The 19,880-nt window shown below is 37.3% G+C and overlaps 1 protein-coding gene across 4 annotated transcripts in view; it reads left to right on the top strand.

Moving 5' to 3' along the window:
- Window positions 1-19,880, top strand: part of TMTC2 (transmembrane O-mannosyltransferase targeting cadherins 2) — a 417,736-nt gene that overhangs the window by 356,089 nt on the left and 41,767 nt on the right. For all 4 annotated transcript variants that reach the window (XM_025284384.2, XM_006054570.3, XM_044941876.1 and 1 more), the window contains one exon: window positions 6,015-6,078. In XM_025284384.2, coding sequence (XP_025140169.1) covers window positions 6,015-6,078 — 64 coding nt within the window. The remainder of the gene's footprint in view (window positions 1-6,014; window positions 6,079-19,880) is intronic.

Here is a 19,880-nt window from a genome sequence, read left to right as displayed (position 1 = left end):
AAGTATGTGTGAGTCATGAATCACTAGAGATCTTGTTCCACCGCATGTTCTAGTTAGGATGTGGAGGTGGTACCTGAGGTTTTACCCTTCCAGAGAAAGTCCCATGCTTATGATATTGGTAATTGGACCTCTCCTATAAGGAAGTTCTAGCTTGCATGTCCTTTTATCATCCCTCTCAACCCAGTCTCTCCACCCAAGCATTACACCTTGAATAGAAGTACTATATGGGAATATTATAGTGGACATTACCAATACACATTTCCTCATTTCCTCTCTTTTTATTGTATAATCTTTACAGATACAGGCTTAACCTGTCCTAAGCAGCCCTGAAAGATTTGAGGCCATTAAAGAATGGGCTGACACTCTTATAGGACATCAAGAAATGCCTGACTTTAAGGAATTATTTTGTAAAACTAAAACATCAACAAAGTCTTTTCTTCTGTTACTGCTACATTTCCGCTTTGCCTCTCTCTCCTTGATGTTTAGCATTGAGATGGATGCCTACAGACCATGAGGCCACTTTTGGTTTCTTGACTGAGAGTTTTCATTTGAGAATCCTTGATGATCATTAACAGTTTATTCTAGGAGTTTCATTGCAAGGATTTTTTCTGCTCCATTATTTTTACATATATGTGACTCTGATTTTGCTATTTTAAGATTTTCCATACATTTTTATATCCTTGTTTATTTTAGTTCTACATCTATTCCTACTATACATTGATCAACTAGAATTAAAATGTGGCTCTGCTTTGAGTAACTTAAAGCTAAATGTAAGTTTAGCAAGTTGGCAAAAACCCAGGAAACCTCAGCTACTGTTTCACTCTACTTTCATGATACAGGGAACAAACAGCTCTCTAGTTAAAAAAAAAAAAGCTTATAATTTATTCTTGAACATGATCACCAAGACTAATAAAATATTGTCTTTTATATGAGTCAAATAGTGATAATTATCCACATTAAATAATTTTAATTCAAAATTGGCCATTCACAAGCATTAATAATTGTAGTTAAAGAGAGTCTTCTAAATGCTACTTGAGTTTTTATTTTCTGTATTCTCAAAGAAGTCATTTTAAATTTACCAACTTTCACAGAATACATAAAAATGTAGGTAATTATAAATAATTCTTTAATTAGATTCTCCTCAAACATTTTACAGGACATGTTAAGTTGTTGTTTCATCACATAATCGATCCCCAGATTTCTTTTATACATATCTTGTCAGAATATTGAGTCCTAAACCTGTGTTCTAAAAGACACTTTTCTGTCATAAAATAATATCAGAGAGAAGAATTATAATGTGAAATTTATTTCTTTATTTTTAGCATGTAAGCTTCATAGTCCCTTGTGCAAAAATAGAATTCCATAGTAATCAAATGATGACATTTGTTTGTGACTTTTGTTACTATCTGTTTCAACTCCGAGCCTGTCTTTTCACTGATGGCAGAAAAACTGAACCTAAAGACCAAAAATACAATTAGCTGAATCCAGTGATTTCTTCAGAAGTCAAGGTTTACTTCATAGTCGAGTTTGCAAATACCATCTGGCTTTTTCTACCTCCTATCTTTTCTGGCCCCCAGAGGCCACAGGTCAGAGAAAGAGGGCCTTACATATCTGATGGGCAGGAGTTAATAGTAAGAAAGGAGCCTCTGTATGAGTCTGCAGTTGATGTCTATTGTTGGCGTAGTGATGAACTCTTTATTCTCTAGATAAGGGACATAGTGTACTTTCCTGGTGGCTCGGTGGTAAAGAATCCACGTGCCAATGCAGGAGACTCAGGAGACGTGGGTTCAGTCCCTGGGTGGGGAATATCCCTTGGAGGAGGAAATGACAACTCACTCTAGTATTCTTGCCTGAAAAATTCCATGGATGGAAGAGTTTGGTGGGCGGCTGTCCATGGGCACAAAGAGCTGGACAAATCTGCACACACGTGCACAGGGGGCATCATACAGGCTCACGGCGGCGGGTCAGATGAGGACAGTCACGCGTCCGGACCTGGTGTGCTTTCCTGTGACACATTCTGAGTCTTCTACTTGGACATAATAGGAAACTTAGGGTTCCGTTTTCTGTCTAATTGTGATCTCACACACCCCTGCCGCCAAAAATAGGAGATCGTGGGGGTAAGAAACGCTGTTCTTGCTTTTTCTCATTCCCTAGTTCCTTGCCTCCCCCATTTTTGGGAGAGGGTGAAGTTCATGGTGCAAAACATCATATCATGCATTTCATCATTCTCAAACTGTTCTTTGCTCAACTGTGTCTGGTAATTTGGGAGTTAGGGTCACTCAGGAAGTAAAACCTGTCATTGCAAATGTTCTCCATATTTTCACTGTTTCGAATCTCATTTCTTACATTTAAATCATTGCTTTTATATCATAATAATCAAATAACATGTTTTATTCCTTTCTTAGTATTTGATGTGGGAACTAGTGAGGTCATCTGCCACAGAACAATGTATCACATGTCCTTTTGATATGTCTGATGCTTACAGAGATATCTGCCTGACCTTGTGGTTCAGATATTTTGCTTTAGAGTCCTTGATTTCGAGCTCAACCATTTACCAGCTGTGTTAACTTGGGGGATGTCAACTTCTCTAAACCTAATTTTAATCGTCTTTGAAATGTGGTTAATAATAGCAGTCAGTTCATGGTACTGATGTAACTGGAAAATGCAGTAATCAATTCCTGGAATTTTATAAATGATAGAGAATTTAGAGTCCCAGAAAAGAAATAGTGAACAAAGAAAAAATATGGGTATACAGGAAAAATATATTTTATCAGCTTCTTTAAATAGTTTGATCCCAGTAATCCTGGGAATCTGTAATCAGTCTTTAACAACAGTGGTTAAGTTTCTAGACAATATTTACTAGAATCCCCTAAGCAATTAGCAGAATATTGCTAATTTCCTCAATTTTCAAATGTTGATTAATGATTTAATCATTTTAGCAATTAAGATTTATTAAGTACTCCCTGGATGCTTCTTGCAGAGGGGAGTATGCAGTATAGCTTACACCATAAAGTAGACATTGGACAGCTCCTCATGAGTTTTCTTTGTAGAGAGTATAACAAGCATATACATGAAGATTGAGTGGGTAGAGCTGATGCAGCTGTTTCCCCCACAGTTTTACATGTGTTGCCATAAATGCCTTATAACTAGTCAGTAAAAGCCATTTAATATTAGAAGCAAAGTCCAAGAGTCAAAATTAATTTTCACAATTATATAGCAAATATAATAATCTCTACTATTTATATTTTTTATTAAATGGAATATCATTAATTCTACTTCTGGCTTAATAGACTAAGTCATCTAGATTTTTCCTTTGTGAATTCAAAAGACTGAAGACAGGGAAGGCTTGATAGACTGATAACCCTTTTAGGGGAAGAAACCTTTTTTCAGTTGCATCAATTATTATTTTAAAGGCATTTTACCCAGAGAATTCCTTAGTTCCACTTTTGATCCTTATCTACCTCATGACTTTGAATGTCCATAATAATGATAGCTATACTTTCTATATTTGACATACACTGGTTTATCTTGCTTCAAAGTGACCTACTTCTTTGTGGTATTAAGTTACTCTAATTTCCTACCTCCATGCCATTTATTTTGCTCTGGAGAAAACTTTTCCAGGGCATGACCTAATGAATTCTGGTTCAGATTTCCAAATGAGTCTGAACCAAAGTGATCTTATAATTTGGTTGAGGGAGCCCTCATTAAATACCCTAGCGAGAGAAGTTTTACAGTTTCATACCAGGCTAAAGCACTTTTCATGACATATTGAAATTGAACTTCAACGTTTATGAGAATATAAATTGCAGCAGCACGTTGTAACATGTCATGAGTCCAGTAGAGTCTTAAGTCAAGGGTTTTTACTTTCTCATAACCCCATTAAAAATAGCAATGTTTCTAATTATTTTTCCTTTAAAAATTAGAAAAATATGTCCTGCTCTCTGGAGAAATGTTGTCTTCACTTATTCCCATAATTTTTATGGTTGCATGATATATGTCTTTATAGTTTTTATGTGGCCTGACCAAAGTGCAAATTCAATTTTATAGGTATGCCCAGTATGCCTTCTCTTTTAAAGAGAGTAGTAGCTTTCTAGTTGAAAAGGTTAATTTTTGTTTATTTTCTTTATTCCTGGCCTCTTTGCAATCTTCTTATCTCAAAATCTTCTTTATGTCACAGTATCAAGAGAACTCCATTTAATTGCAGGACCTCAAGGCATTAACTACTATTGTTCATGTTATAACTGTGCTGTACATATATCTAAGGCTGAATTTGTCTTTTTTCTATAGCGTTTCTTTTGTACCCCACAAGTATGCTCACCAGACTACAGTGCAACCTGCAAGGGCTTCTAACCCTTATTATCTACTATGCTGGAAGGTTTTCTGAAAGCAGCATGGCATGATCATAAAACGTATTGTTTTCTGTTTGTTTTTAATATTTTATTTATTTATTTGACTGCACCACGTGGGATGTGATCTCTTAGGTCCCTGTACCAGGGATTGAACCCATGCACCCTGCTTCGAAGTGCAGAGTCTTAAACACTGGACTGCCATGGAAGTCCCAAACATACCATATTTTGATGGCTTATTGACTGGACTTCCTGGAAACTCTAAGACATTTGATTTCTTCTATTAACCAGTTGGCTGAAGCAATGAGTTTGCTGTGAATTGCAAGAATAGGCAATGCACAAACTTATCTATAAAGTTTAGTGTACATCTTATTTGTGTCAGTCAACTGTGACAGTCATGGTATTTTGTGGTAATTAAGAAAAACTGTTGCTATTTGAAGGCTGTGGGAACTGCAGAATTCAAGACAGGCTGAAAGCCTGAATCAGCAGGAAATAAGGTAGCCTCAGGCTCTTCCTGGAAGGAAGCGGGACATCCATTACAATTCTTGGCCAGAAGAGTCTGAAAGGACATAGCCCTGTTGCCTCCACCATTGTGAGCAATTCTAACTGTTTCTTCATCTTACAACCATTTGCTCAGGAATCGAGGTCCTAAGCAAGAATGTCCCTTTAGCTCAGGCTGCATCAAGTGCCTACCCTTGGTGGCCAGAGAGCAAAGAGAGGGAGAGGCTGACTTTTTTTTTTTTGGTAGACTACAGACATTGAAAGTTTCTTCTCCTGAATTGAAAAGAAAGTAACTTTATAGATAGATACAGATTAAAAAAAAAACAAACAAAAAAACTGCAAGCATTTATGATTTTCATAAAACAAAAACAGCTAGATAGTAATCTTGACAATTTATTTTTAAAAGTAAGGGTTTTTCTGGAACATCGTATTGAAGCAGGAGAATCTTAACCCTGTAACATATGATCTTGTTTGTCTTGGAAAAGAAAAATGACATTTCTAATGTCTCATGTGTAAATTTACAGTAATATCTGCTGAATAGGATTCGGCTGAGATACTGAGATATTATTTACAATGCCTAAAAGATCATGACAGAGTACATTATTTGTTGTTTAGTCGCTGAGTCATATCTGGCTCTTTCTGTGACCCCATGGACTGTATCCCTCAGGCTCCTCTGTCCTTGGGATTTCCCAGGAAAGAATACTGGAGTGGGTTTCCACTTCCTTCTCGAGGGATCCTCCCAATCCAGAGATTGAACTCGCATCTCCTGAATTGCAGATTCTTTTACTGCTGAGCCACCCTGGAAGCTCCAGAAGTACATTGCATGCATTCAATTTTTAATTATCTTTTTCTACTTAGCTTATTATTTGACTGACATGGCTTGTGGCTCAACTGGTAAAGAATCTGCCTGCAATGTGGGAGACCTGGGTTTGGTCCCTGGGTTGGGAAGATCTCCTGGAGAAGGGAAAGGCTACCCACTCCAGTATTCTGGAGAATTCCATGGACTGTAAAGTCCATGGGGTCACAAAGAGTCAGACATGACTGAGTGACTTGCACTTTCACTTTGTGATTTTTTTAAAGTTAATATTATTTTGCTGCATAATGATTCTGTTCATCAGTCTGAAATTTGAAGTAACTAATACAGTTTGATGTTTTTCTCTTTAACAGACAGGCTAGCCTCAATGAAGCAGCTGAGAAGTATTATGATCTGGCAGCCAGACTGCGGCCTAATGTAAGTACCTTCCTAATCAGAAGCATTACACAAAGAGATAGATTCACAGCATGTGAGAGTTATAGACATAGAAGCCTTGTGATACTGGAGTTTTTTCTCTCTGATGTCTTATTTTGAATACATGCTAAATGGCTGATTCAAGCATAAAATCTGCCAGTCACTTGGCTGTTTCCTATCCTGTGTAAAGCACTGTATATTTTTATTATTTGAATACAGGTTTTAGAACTATTAAATATTCTGCATTTGGATGACTATTAACATAAGTTCTTTGAAAGTATTTTTGCTGTGATATTACATACCTCTGGATTTCCTAACCTCTCACTGATTCTTGCATGTGGTCAAACCTCAAGCTGTGTTCAGTTCAGTTCAGTCGCTCAGTCATGTCTTGACTCTGCAACCCCATGGTCTGCAGCACGCCAGGCCTCCCTGTCCATCACCAACTCCCAGAGCCTACTCAAATTCATGTCCACTGAGTTGGTGATGCCATCCAACCATCTCATCCTCTGTCATTGCGGGGAGCGAGCTCCACCCATGGCAAAGGTCATGAGGAAGGAGGCTTGGCATACGCAAAGGTGGGATCAAGCCTCAGGAGTCTCCCTGGAAATTCTCGAGCATCTACCCCCAAAACCAGAGTCTGCCTACTTTCTGCTTTGTGCTTTCACCTACACCTCTGACTTTACGGGGGGCTGTCCCCCACTACCTCTCTCTGAAAAAAGAGTTAGCTTACAGCTCCAGTTAATAATTCCTGGGTGTGACAGTGTTTCAACCTACAAACTCCTTTGGAAGTCCTCTAGCCTGCCTGAATAGGTTTTTTCCTGCTACATGTGAGAGGCAGGAGATGTTCTAAACTATCTAAACACAAATTCCTTTGAGTAGTTAAAAGATTGATTAGAAATTGTATTGGTGAAGGGTTTTTCACTTGTTGGGCCAATGTTTGCTGCTAAGTCGCCATATCCCTTACCTACTGTGTCCTTGGCGGTGTATTGATTGATATAATGGGTGTATAGAAATGTAAGTAGTAGCCTCAATGTTTGTAACCTTGGACCCTTGAGTTAATTCTTTTCTTGATTGAGCCCACCTCACCGTTTGCCCTATAGGAATGCAACTTTATCCAATGCTTTTTGGAGGCTGGTGCCTGACTTTAGAATAATCGCCTTTAGAGAAAAATAAGTTTCTTAAAATGTTAACAGGCCTCCTGGCCAGAAGATGATGTAAATCACCTAAACTTTTGCATATGATAAGTTTGAAAGCCTGGCTTCGATAAGGATCAGGAACTGCTGTCTTTGCATGACTCTACCCCTTCCCCCATTATCCTCTATGCACAACTTAAGGTATAAAACTACTTTGGAAAATAAAGTATGCCCTTTTTTTTGTTCACCGAAATTTGGTCTCCCCATGTCGTTCTTTCACCTTCTAGCTGAACTTTTCCTCTGAGGCAGGGAAGCTCATCAAGCCTACTAATTTTGCCTGGGCTTCTAAGATCTGACCGGGGAGGCCTTAGTGTCTCCTCTCCTTCGGGAGGACAGGAGGATGCCTGCGGCCTTCGTAGGTGACATAAATTCCCTGCTTTGGAATTTTATTCAGCCTCTTTTCTTCACTGAATTTCTTCGCTGAGCTATCCTTATTTCACCACTCTTTATATCCTTAATAAACGTTTAATTAAGCAGTTGTTTCATGATTTTCGCCGACGCCGTCCCCACTTCGAATTCCCTGGATCCACCGGGGCTGGACCCCGGCATGTCGTCCCTTTCTCCTCCCACCTTCAATCCCTCCCAGCATCAGGGTCTTTTCCAATGAGTCAGCTCTTCATGTAAGGTGGCCAAAGTGTTGGAGTTTCAGCTTCAACATCAGTCCTTCCAATGAATATTCAGGACTTATTTCCTTTATGATGGACTGGTTGGATCTCCTTGCAGTCCAAGGGACTCTCAAGAGTCTTCTCCAACACCATAGTTCAAAAGCATCAATTCTTCAGTGCTCAGCTTTCTTTATAGTCCAACTCTCACTTCCATACATGACTACTGGAAAAACCATAGCTCTGATTAGACAGACCTTTGTTGACAAAGTGATGTCTTTGCTTTTTAATATGCTGTCTAGGTTGGTCATAGCTTTTCTTCCAAGGAGCAAGCATCTTTTAATTTCATGGCTGCAGTCACCATCTGCAGTGATTTTGGAGCCCCCAAAAAGAAAGTCTGCCACTGTTTCCACTGTTTCCCCATCTGTTTGTTATGAAGTGATGAGACCAGATGCCATGATCTTAGTTTTCTGAATGTTGAGTTTTAAGCCAACTTTTTCACTCTCCTCTTTCATTTTCATCAAGAGGCTCTTTAGTTCTTCTTCACTTTCTGCCATAAGGGTGGTGTCATCTGAATGTCTGGGGTTAATAGTATTTTTCCCAGCAATCTTGATTCCAGCTTGTCCTTCATCCAGCCCAGCATTTCTCATGATGTACTCTGCATACAAGTTAAATAAGCAGGGTGACAATATACAATCTTGATGTGCCATGTCCCTATTCCACAGTCCTCATTTCAAATAACTGTTCTTTTCATCTTTATCAAGTATTTTTTTATTAGAATTTCTCCCTGAGTAGTCACACTTCTGTAAAGTAAGATGGATGGAAATTAGATCATTACTATTGAAATAGAGTAACCATTTATGAGAGTATAAGAACTGGTTTTGTATCGATCTTCTGAGCACTTCTTTATTCACAGTACATTACTGAATGCCATTGCTTTTATTCTCATCCACACTGGTCTGCATCACTCTCCAACACTAAAACCTCCACTCTGCTCTCTAGATCTCCACCATCTATTGAGAAATGTAATTTTCAAGAAGTAATGATAGTGCATATGTGATGTGATTGATGTGACTACGAGTAATGGAATCATTTCTTTACAGTAACTCATCCATTGGACAAACATCTATAGAGTGCCTGCTTTGTGATAGAATACAGAGATTTTATACTCTAAAAAACCATACAGTGTAGCAGAGAAGACTGAACATAATCAATTAATTAAAATACAGTATGGAACAAGAGAAGGATTAATGCTTCCTGAAAACAGTGCACACAGGAAGTAGCCTTTTTTCAGGAGACTCAGCTGCATGTAATCTTAGCTCTTGAATCTAAATGTCCCCAGTTTCATTAACTATAAGGTGATTTAAGAATCAGTAAGCTGTTTGCAACAGAAGAAAATAATTCAGTAGTTGTAACAAGTAGCACTAAAATTTATTAAACACTTGTTATGTGTCAAGCACCAAGTTAAGTACATCATGTGAATTCTCTCACTCATCTCTCGCAACAACCCACAGATACTTCTGTGATCCTTGTTCTGCTGAAGTTGAGAGAAATGAATAACTCACCCAGTATCACAGCTAGTAAGTGGAATCACATTGTTGCCCAGGCTGCTGTGTGTATATGAACAAAGCTTGATGAAAAAAAAAAATGAAATTGTGTCTTAGAAAATGCACCAGAAGTCTAGAAAAACAACAAAAAAATAATGGTCTCCTCATTTATTTATTAAATATTTAGAGAGCACCTGTTAAGTGCCAGACACTGGATACACAGCAGTGAACAAAACTGAAAAGAGTCTGTGCTCCTTAGGAGTTTATAGTCTAGAGGTGAGGCGACAGAGCAGAAGCAGATAAATAAAGTATATAATATGTCTGACGGCAGTAAGTGCTTTAAAGAAAAATGGAGCAGGAAAAGGGAATTAGGAGTTGCAAGGGGACACACATATGCAGGAAGCACAGCTCTGCACATGCCCAAGTTGAGCGTCTTTGTGTAACATTGCTAAGAAAAGGATTGGACTTAAGACCTTAAACTTATCACTATAAGTGCCCTGAAGACAGGAATCAGGATTTTTTGTGTTTGACTTCCTCCCTTCTTCCCTCTGATCCTTCCTTCCTTCTTTTCTTTGATTAATAGAATTGATTGATAGAATCAATAATAGAATGATACAGTACTCTTAATATACATACTAAATGATGGTACGTTCAACCTTTATTCATCCAGTAGCCGTCCCTTGACTGTCACTTTTATTTTTGTTAAGTGGTTGGGCAGCTGGCCGTTTTCAGCACATTGTACGGGATTAGTGAGAAAAGGGCTATCTGAACCCTCTAACCGTACCGCAAAAATGAAAAAGACAGTGGGGTACCACATGATTTAAACCTGACTTATGAGATTATTTATTTTAAATGACTGGCCAAATCATAAAATCAATATTTAACTCAAAGTCACATTTATGAAATCCCAGACAGTTTCTTCATAAACATGCTGCAAATTGCTTTTGAAAAAAATGCATTTATTCAAATGCTATTTCCCTTATCTGGTAACAATAAATTAAGTAGTTTATAGACTTGGATAGGATATGAGGTTTATATTTAGCAATAGTAAAGGATGTTACAGTTTATGGATCAACATATGTGATCTTTCTCTAATCTATTTTACAAGTTGTGTTTGGTTTCCTGTACATAATCAAGTAAGATGCCACTAAGACAAGACTGATAAAATACAGACCTTGACAATAATGCAGGTTTCTATTCTGAAATGAAGAGACCGATGTAAACAACTGCCTCATGCCTGAATTATTAACATTTAGCATGTGATCTAAATTAAAACATCCATCTGACATCTATCTTGCTCATAGCTGTTTATTCCTTTTGTCATAGAAATATTCTTTGTTATTTCTGTACTTAATAAATTTCAGTTACCTGTTTATATGAGAACTTGGTAAACAGACCTCAACTCTTATTTCCTATTTAAGTGCTTTCACTGTCTCTTCTATTTTCCTTGTCTATATGGTAATCTAATCTTACTCTCACTTTTCATAAAGGATTTTTTTCTGTTTAGTTTCAACTACAGCAATCTGTAGCTGTATGTGGGGAACTCTGTAAATTTTCCAACAGTGTTTGTATCAGATCATAACTATGCAAAGTAACATTTTTAATTGTAGCCCTCATGTACTACCCACTTGCTTTAAGAAGATTGTTCATTATCTGCAGGGTGGATTTCCTTCTTAGTAAAATACCTATTCCATTTCTTCATGATGTTCCATGCTGAATTGTTTTATGTTTTCTCTTCTACAAAAGATTTATTTTTCTATACAACTTGCTTTAAAATTATTGATTGACTTTCAGGAGTATTAATATTCAAAGACTTCCAGTGACCCAAATGCTAAAATAGTGAGTGAGTGAGTGAGTGAAGTCGCTCAGTTGTGTCAGACTCTTTGTGACCCCACGGACTGTCAGAGCCTACCATGCTCCTCTGTCCATGGGATTTTCCATGCAAGAGTACTGATGAAGTCTAAATTAGCAGGTACCTATAATTTTAAATGTTAGATTCTGATATTATTTTTTCATCAGGGATATTTAGTACATAGGCATTTACTGAAGTGTACATTTAGACTAAAGAAATACATCTATTACAAAAATGATACCTAATTTTTATTTTGTTGGGAGTGATTGCTCTAAAATCAAACTTCTTATATGAAAACATGTTTTTGTAGTGGGAAAACTACCAACATTGCCATTTTAGGTTTTTCCACTTTCAGTTTTCCGTTTTTATGGATAAAATTGATCTTTCTGTAGAGAGTACTTTAAAGAGACAATGCTTTTCTGTCTTCTCTCCCACTTACGCACATCAAAAACTGCTGACTCTTAAGGACCAGAGGGAACATTAAAATGAAACTGTTTTGTTCCTCCTGTGGAAAGTAAGCCAAATTCTGCATTAATTTATGGGTTTTTAAATTTTCTTTAAAATGTGAATAATGGGGAATTTGCGTAGTACAAAGTCACCCAGTTCTGTTTGGCTTTTAGTCAATTCCAGAGTTGAAGGGAGTAATTTCTAATGATGAGCAATTATATTTCTATATATTTTGTATTTTTATGCATGTAGTTGTTTTTGGTCTGAATTCATTCAACTTAATTTTTAAATTAAGTTCCAACATTGTATAAAACCCTATGCCAAGTGCAGTAGAATTACCAAGTTGTGAAAAGTTAACCATGACTTTGAGAAATGTACTATCTATGTGGGCAGAGAGTGAGGGAGAAAATGCATGGACTCAAATCCTTACAGTTCAGGGCAGTAAATGATGCTACATAATAAGGGCTCTGTGAGTTGTGGAAGCTAGGTGCTGGAAAAGTGTACAGAAGGAAAAAGTTACTTTCAACTGGACTGATCTAGAAGACATTGAGTCAGAGTTGACAAACTTAAGAATCTATCTTGAAATGATTGGACATGTATAGGTGAAGTTTTTAAGAGGATGAACAGAAAAGGGAGAAATCTGGCAGGTAGAAGCATATGTATTAACAAGGACATAGCCTCAGAAAGCATAAGCTTTGCCAAAGGAGCAGTAAGCAGCTGTGGTTAATATTGCCAGTGGTGGACGGGCAGAGAGGAAGAGTAGTGGAAGGTAGAACTGAAAAATAATATAAAACCAAGTGAAAGGCATTGAATACCTTACTGAGAATGAGGAGTTTATATTCCAGAATTGTGTTAAGTAGGATGACATAATGAAAATGATCACGTTTATATGATGTAATGAAGAATTTGAGTTGCACTTGTAAAGTAGAGATACAGCTTTGAGAAAACCAAATAAAAGGTCCTTTGAATAGTATAGCCACAGACATAATAGATCCTAAAGTACAGAAACACTACGGAATAGAAAAGAACGTTCAAGGAAAGCAAGTATATTATTTAATAGGATATAAGTAGGAAAACTGACTCAACAAGTGTTCCAAATTTTTGAACTTTGGCAACTTGGGTTTAAAAAAAAACAAAAAACAGAAATAGGATAGAAGAGTTGTTTTTTTCAAGAAGGAAGTTTTCAAGAAGGAAGTTTGGACCAAGCAGATTTTAAGTGAGAGGTGGGATGTTCTGATCAAGTGCTTGGTGGGAAGACCACCGTTAGGCATAGAGATGTGGGAGTCATTTGCAGAAATGAGATAGTACCAAAGAAGAAGACAAGGTCATTGAGAAAGAGAAAGATCACAATAGATATCAACTTGGAGAACAGTCTCCACTACTGCTAAACAATAAAGAAAAACAAGAACTGAGAAAGTCCTTTGACTTCAGGGGAAAAGATGACGTTGGTTGCCTTCATGAATTCAGTGACATGAGCAGAAGTTTTTGATGTTAAGAAAATGGAGACTCGGGAGCAGAGCATTTAGATTTAATCTGTAAATAAGTGTGGTGGTAAATGAAGATGCAATACCAAAGAAATATTAAGTGTGTGCTTATTAAATGTTAAAAATATGTGTTCAAGGGAATATGTATGTGTGAATGTGTTTATTTTTTTAATATATATTTGTTTTAATTGGAGGCTAATTACTTTACAATATTGTATTGGTTTTGCCATGCATTGACATGAATCCCCCATGGGTTTACATGTGTTTCCCATCCTGAACCCCTCTCCCACCTCCCTCCCCATTTGAGATTTTAAATGTGTCCAAATAGAGGGGAGAGCAAAGAAAGTATTGAAGATCCTAAAGGATTATTTCCTCCCCAGAGGCTGAAGAAGAAAAAGTAGACTATAAAGATACAAGGGGGAAAACATTATAAATAGAGGGAGCTTCAGTTCAGTTCCGTTCAGTCCCTCAGTCACATCCGACTCTTTGCGACCCCATGAACTGCAGCACGCCAGGCCTCCCTGTCTATCACCAACTCATGTCCATCGAGTCAGTGATGCCATCCAGCCATCTCATCCTCTGTTGTCCCCTTTTCCTCATGCCCCAAAATCCCTCCCAGCATCAGAGTCTTTTCCAATGAGTCAACTCTTCACATGAGGTGGCCAAAGTATTGGAGTTTCAGCTTTAGCATCAGTGCTTCCAAAGAAATCCCAGGGATGATCTCCTTTAGAATGGATTGGTTGGATCTCCTTGCAGTCCAAGGGACTCTCAAGAGTCTTTTCCAACTTAGGTAGTAATTTACTACTATCGTATTGTTTTGACTCTGTGTTGATCCTGTGGCAAAAGGGATAGAATATGAAGTCAGAGGCCTGTGGGAAGCTGGATATTCTGGGCCATGTAGTAGATAACATTTGATATAGGCTTATACTATCTATACATGATAAAAAAAAAAAAAAGCCAGTAGAGACACTGACATTAAGCCCTTTGTCATTTTGTGATAATTCTAAATAAAGTTCTGAAATCACTGGTAGATTACTTCTAGCTTTGATTCAGTTCCCTGACTTTTACAATAATTGTTTTATTCATCCTTTATATTTCCAATATGTGTAATATTTTATAAATGTTTTCCAGTGTGCATTCACTAAGTATGATTTAAAGGGGAATGTGTTCCAAGGATTGGACTGTCCAATAGAAAATTACGTGTATCCATTATACCTTTCCTGGGTACTTAGAACATAAATTATTTCAGAGTGTTTCTATAAAATCAAAGGTGATGTTATCCATTTGGGCTCTTTAGCAATGATTATAGGTCAAAAGATCAAATGAGAAATGAGATTCAAAGGAATGAGCTTACTGTAAGAGAGTGGAGCTGTGTTTTGAGCTACTACATAGATTCTGCAATCTATTACTTTCAGTTTGGACTACCCTTTAACGGTAAATATGGTAGTGGGGTAAGGAAGGGAGAGATGGCCAAGCAGTAGAAATAACCATGGAGACTAGAATCTGGGGAAGAAAGGTTAAAAATTAACTCTCATGGAAGAATTACTGTCTGGTAGAAGACACAGAAGATATTCTGAGTTATAGTTGCTTTCTGGTGGAAAGATATTCCTCAACCCTAATTAGAACAAGAGACTGTGAAATTAAGTTAAGCAGGACAGAAGGACAGATTCAGATTTGACCATATAGGGTATTTTGGTGGGGGAAAATTACTGAGATTGCCATCTCCTTGGGGAAAAAAATGACAGAGTTAATAATAATGTGTCTGGGAAGCAGTTAAACCACATTTCTGCTTGTAAATAGAGGAAAAACCATATGGCCTTTTCCAAAACTTTCCACAAGGTTCTGTGATGTGGGAAAATCACATACCATGTGTCTCTTGACTTTTAGGCATTAATAATATATGGATCCCAGAATCAGCAGTTTGACTTTATGAGTACAATGTGTTTTAATATTGCAAATGTATTTCCCACTCTCACTAGTCATTTCAGTTACAAATATATCTATATATTTTATAGTCAGAAATGGAGTAAGTTAACGGACTTCTCTGATGGTCCTGTGGTTAAGACTGTACTTCCATTGCAGATGGCTTGGGTTCCATCCCTGATCAGGGAGCTAAGATGCCACATGCTGCTTAGCGTGGCCAAAAAAATTTTTAATAAAAAAGATTTTTATAATGAAGTAAGTTGACAAACCCAGAATAAATACGTTTCCATCAAGAGAGAAATTGCCATTAGTTTCCCAAACCCTACACTTTACATGGTTTTCTTAAAAGGGCCCAGAGATATCATTGAAACAAAAACAGTTGGTTATTCACACATACCCATTTAAATCAACAGATCTAAATTCTACCTCAGTTCATGAATAGGCTTAATCCAATTGATGTTATGTACATTAATGCACAAAGCCAGAGAAATCAAATTTCTAATTTTTCATGTCTAATTTTAGCAAGATAGATGCCCACTACCCTGAGAGCTTCAGTGATGCCAGGATCAGTTTTAGTTCCATCACATCCCTATCTGTCTTCAAACCTCTTTCTACTGTAGATCTTCTTTCCAAATTATTTGGATGTTGCTTTTCTTCTAAACAAGTTACAAAGTTGAGTTTTTGGTGCATTCATTTCTTTCTGCTTGCATTGTTGTTACTTTTTGTTATCCTTCTGTTCCGAAATGTTAGATAAACCAGAAAAAAATGATTTTCTGTTGTGGTTACTGCTTTTGTTGATCATCTTGTATAATTCTTCATGGTTGGAAGACAAGCATGCTGAGTACAATCCACTTGTTTACTAGCTGTTGGTGTGGGCTAGTTGCGCCTAGAGTGGGGTCAGGTATTTGGGCTGAACTAAGCTGCATTTAAAGTTTTTCCATCCTTGGGGTATTGTTATTCATCACAATCCACATGCAATCATTTCTTGAGCACTTTTTTGAAAATGTGTGTATGTGGTGTGTGTGTGTTTAAGATTCACAACCAGAAAAGGCTGAGGGGATGTGAGGCATGGGCAGAAACTGATGTGGCGATTGGTTCTAAAGAAAATCAGCTTGAGTACTTTGAGGTTGAAGAACATCAAAACCTTTGGAGAATTACACTTAATTATGTTTTCTGATTCCAAGCCTGTTTATTTTTACTCACATTTCTTTGTGGGGGTATCCTTTGCATGGATATATAGCTGTAAGTGTTTGAATTGTGGGACCACACACTAAAATTACATTTAGTCTCTTCTCCTCCAGAGAAACTAGATTCAGGTTTTGATTTGCTTTTAACTCAGCTAAGGTAACCACACTGGCCCATGTTCCTTCCTGGAAATATCAACTAGGGTGGACCAGGTCACATCAGAAGGATGTGACCTCCCACCCCCAGTTACTACGTTCTTCATAATTCCCTTTGGTTATTTCTGCAGCTGGTCTTCCCCATGTCTTTTTTTTTTTTTTAATATGTTTTATTGAAGTATAGTTGATTTACAATGTTGTATTAATTTCTGCTGTACAGAAAAGCGATTCACTTATATATATATATATATATGTATACACATATATATGTATATATGTATATACACACACACGTATACCTATATGCATTCTTTTTTATATTCTCTTCTGTTATAGTTTTTCACAGGATACTGAATATAGTTCCCAGGAGAGCCTTGTTGTTTATCTATTCTGTATACAGTCAGTAGTTTGCATCTGCTAATCCCAAACTCCTGGAGAAGGCAGTGGCACCCCACTCCAGTACTCTTGCCTGGAAAATCCCATGGACAGAGGAGCCTGGTAGGCTGCAGTCCATGGGGTCGCTAAGAGTCAGACACAACTGAGCAACTTCACTTTCACTTTTCACTTTCCTGCATTGGAGAATGAAATGGCAACCCACTCCAATGTTCTTGCCTGGAGAATCCCAGGGACTGGGGAGCCTGGTGGGCTGCCGTCTATGGGGTTGCACAGAGTCGTACATGACTGAAGTGACTTAGCAGCAGCAGCAGCAGCAATCCCAAACTCCCTGTCCCCCTCCCTCACCCACTCTCTGCCTTGGAGACCATAAGCCTGTTCTGTACATCTGTGAGTCTATTTCTGTTTGTAGGTAAATTGATTTGTGTCATATTTTAGATTCCACATATAAGTGATATCATATGATATTTTTCTCTGGCTCTGTCTGACTTACTTCACTTGGTATGATAACCACTAGATCCATCCATGTTGTTGCAAATGGCATTATTTCTTTCTTTTTATGGCTGAGTAGTATTCCACTCTATATAAAATTTCTGTCTCATTTCTATTAACCTTTCAGACATATATGTTTCTGATCCTCAATTGGTCTTATGGGGCCATGTTTTTCTAAAGATACCCTGAAACGTTAACAAAAAGCTATGTTTATATACAGTTCTTATCCCATCTGTCTTCTGATTTTACTGCAACATTCCACTTCTTTTTTTGTTTGTTTCCTTATTTTCAAACTACTCTTAACTCCTTGTTATCTGTCTGAACTCTTGCATCTACAGATAAAATAGTATTACACTTTACCCTAAAGACAAAAGTTGGGCAGATCCTGAGAAATGAATAGACTGATGGATTAATTTTGTCTGGAAAGTCCTGTGTCTTTGCTAAAGAAAATAAAATTTTTCTTTGCTTTTGAAGATAGTAAGGAAGACTTTATTCAGGACTACTGAGATCAGTGTCATGACTATGGAAGGAGGGGAGACCAATTACAGCAGAAGCAGCAAGGGGTGTTAGGTGGATGGTAAATTACTGAGACCTCCAGGGTAAGGTGATTCTTGGTAAACCAACTTAACAGAATTCTTGTGGAAGACAAGCCAGTATGATCAGATAGGATGAGGAGATTCTCACTTAATTAACTTAGCAGAATTCTTTATAGCTGGGCCAGGCAGGCCTAAGAGAAGGCCTAGAGATGAGGCCTCCTCAAAAAGAGGATTCAGAAGGGTGTCTTCTTTGGTCAAGGAGAATCTGTGTCATCCTGAATGACATTATTTTTCCCAGGCTGAGTTGTTATAATGTTAAAATTCTTGTCACTAGATAAGGTCAGAATCCAGAGTTTGCTTTATCAACTTGAAAAGAATTTGCTTCAGGATTTTACTAACAGACCCTACAAGAGAGCTGGAAAGAATGACATCTTTAAGAGAAGGGGGAAAAAAAATGTGTATGCTACAAATTTTTTCAGTCTTTTCCTTATAATCAACTGTTACTTTCTCATATACCAAGTGCCACTGTGGTATGGTATCCAGAGTTTTATCAGTTGTCCAGAACCTGTGTTGTGATAGCAGCAAAAAAGTAAAACTATAGAGGACTAAATTTCATAGGGCTTTTGTATTTGACTTACTCTCATTATTTCTATGTGGTTTTCACCTCTGTTTTGTTGTTTTTATGTCACTTTATGAAATGAGATCTCTAGCAAAATAATTTCCAGGAAGGCAGCTCTAAGACATACTGCAGCATATTATTGCCCATTCGAAAACTAAATGGCAATTTAAAGAGGGCAAATATGGTGCCATTAAAGATCTTGTGTCAAGAGTTTGAAATGCTCAATTCACTGAATTTGTTTTATTTTAAAAGTAACTTCTTCAGCTTAGGCATGCTAAAATTTCAAGAGAGAAGTAATTTTGAAAAGATTTGTTAGGATGATTTACCAAATAATTTATATATTTATACATCTAACAGTTTATAACTAAAGAAAATAATTGCTTAAATTACATGCAGAAATAATCAAATGTGTTTTTGAAAGTGTGATATGATAGATCTCAGCAAGCTCAAGAATGGCTAGATGTAGAACATTGCTGCTACTGCTTTCAAACACTTTTTTTTTTTTCTTATTCTCCAATATAAGTTACTCTATCCTTATCTACTTACCTGTATAATCATATAAAAGACAACTGGATATTCCCCAAAGAATCTATATTTGTACTGGTTTATTTCTTGGTTCTACTTGTAATATTCATTGGTTGTTAAATAGGAATCCTAATAAAAGCTACTAAAAGAAATGAATAAAAGTCCTTGACACATATTTAGTTTTCCTGCAAGACAAATTATTTTTCTTAAATATATACTCCATTTTCCACTACCATTAGAGAAAGCAATGGTGGCTTTCTCTTTTCTTAATAAAGTTCAGCTATGTTTTCCCAAAGAATGATACTGTTTGTTAACTTTTGGGGTGGGGGGCTACGTCGGGTCTTTGTTGGTGCCCACGGGCTTTCTCTGGTTGCAACGAGCTGGGCTGCTCTTCATTGTGGTGCACAGGCTTCTCATGCAACGCAGGGTGTGGGCTCTAGGTCACTCAGGCTCAAGAGTCGTGTGGCATGGACTTAGTTGCTCTGCAGCATGTGAGATCTTCCAGGACCAGTGATCGAACCTGTGTCCCCTGCATTGACAGAAGGATTCTTATCCACTGGACCACCCAGGATGTCCCTGTTAAATTTTTATAATCATAACTTTCATCTGTTTCAGCTGGCTGAACTTTTATTTATAATTACAAGTATGCTAGTTTACATACCTATCAGCAAATCTAATGACAGAAAATGAAGAGGAACTAAAAAACCTCTTGATGATGGTGAGAGAGGAGAGTGAAAAAGCTGGCTTAAAACTCAGAATCCAAAAAACTAAGATCATGGCATCCGATTCCATCACTTTATGGCAAATAGAAGGGGAAAAAGAGGAAGCAGTGACAGATTTTATTTTCTTGGG

Source organism: Bubalus bubalis, chromosome 4 (genome assembly GCF_019923935.1).
Source record: "Bubalus bubalis isolate 160015118507 breed Murrah chromosome 4, NDDB_SH_1, whole genome shotgun sequence".
Classification (NCBI taxonomy): domain Eukaryota; kingdom Metazoa; phylum Chordata; class Mammalia; order Artiodactyla; family Bovidae; genus Bubalus; species Bubalus bubalis.
This window is presented reverse-complemented; position numbering and strand designations above follow the sequence as displayed.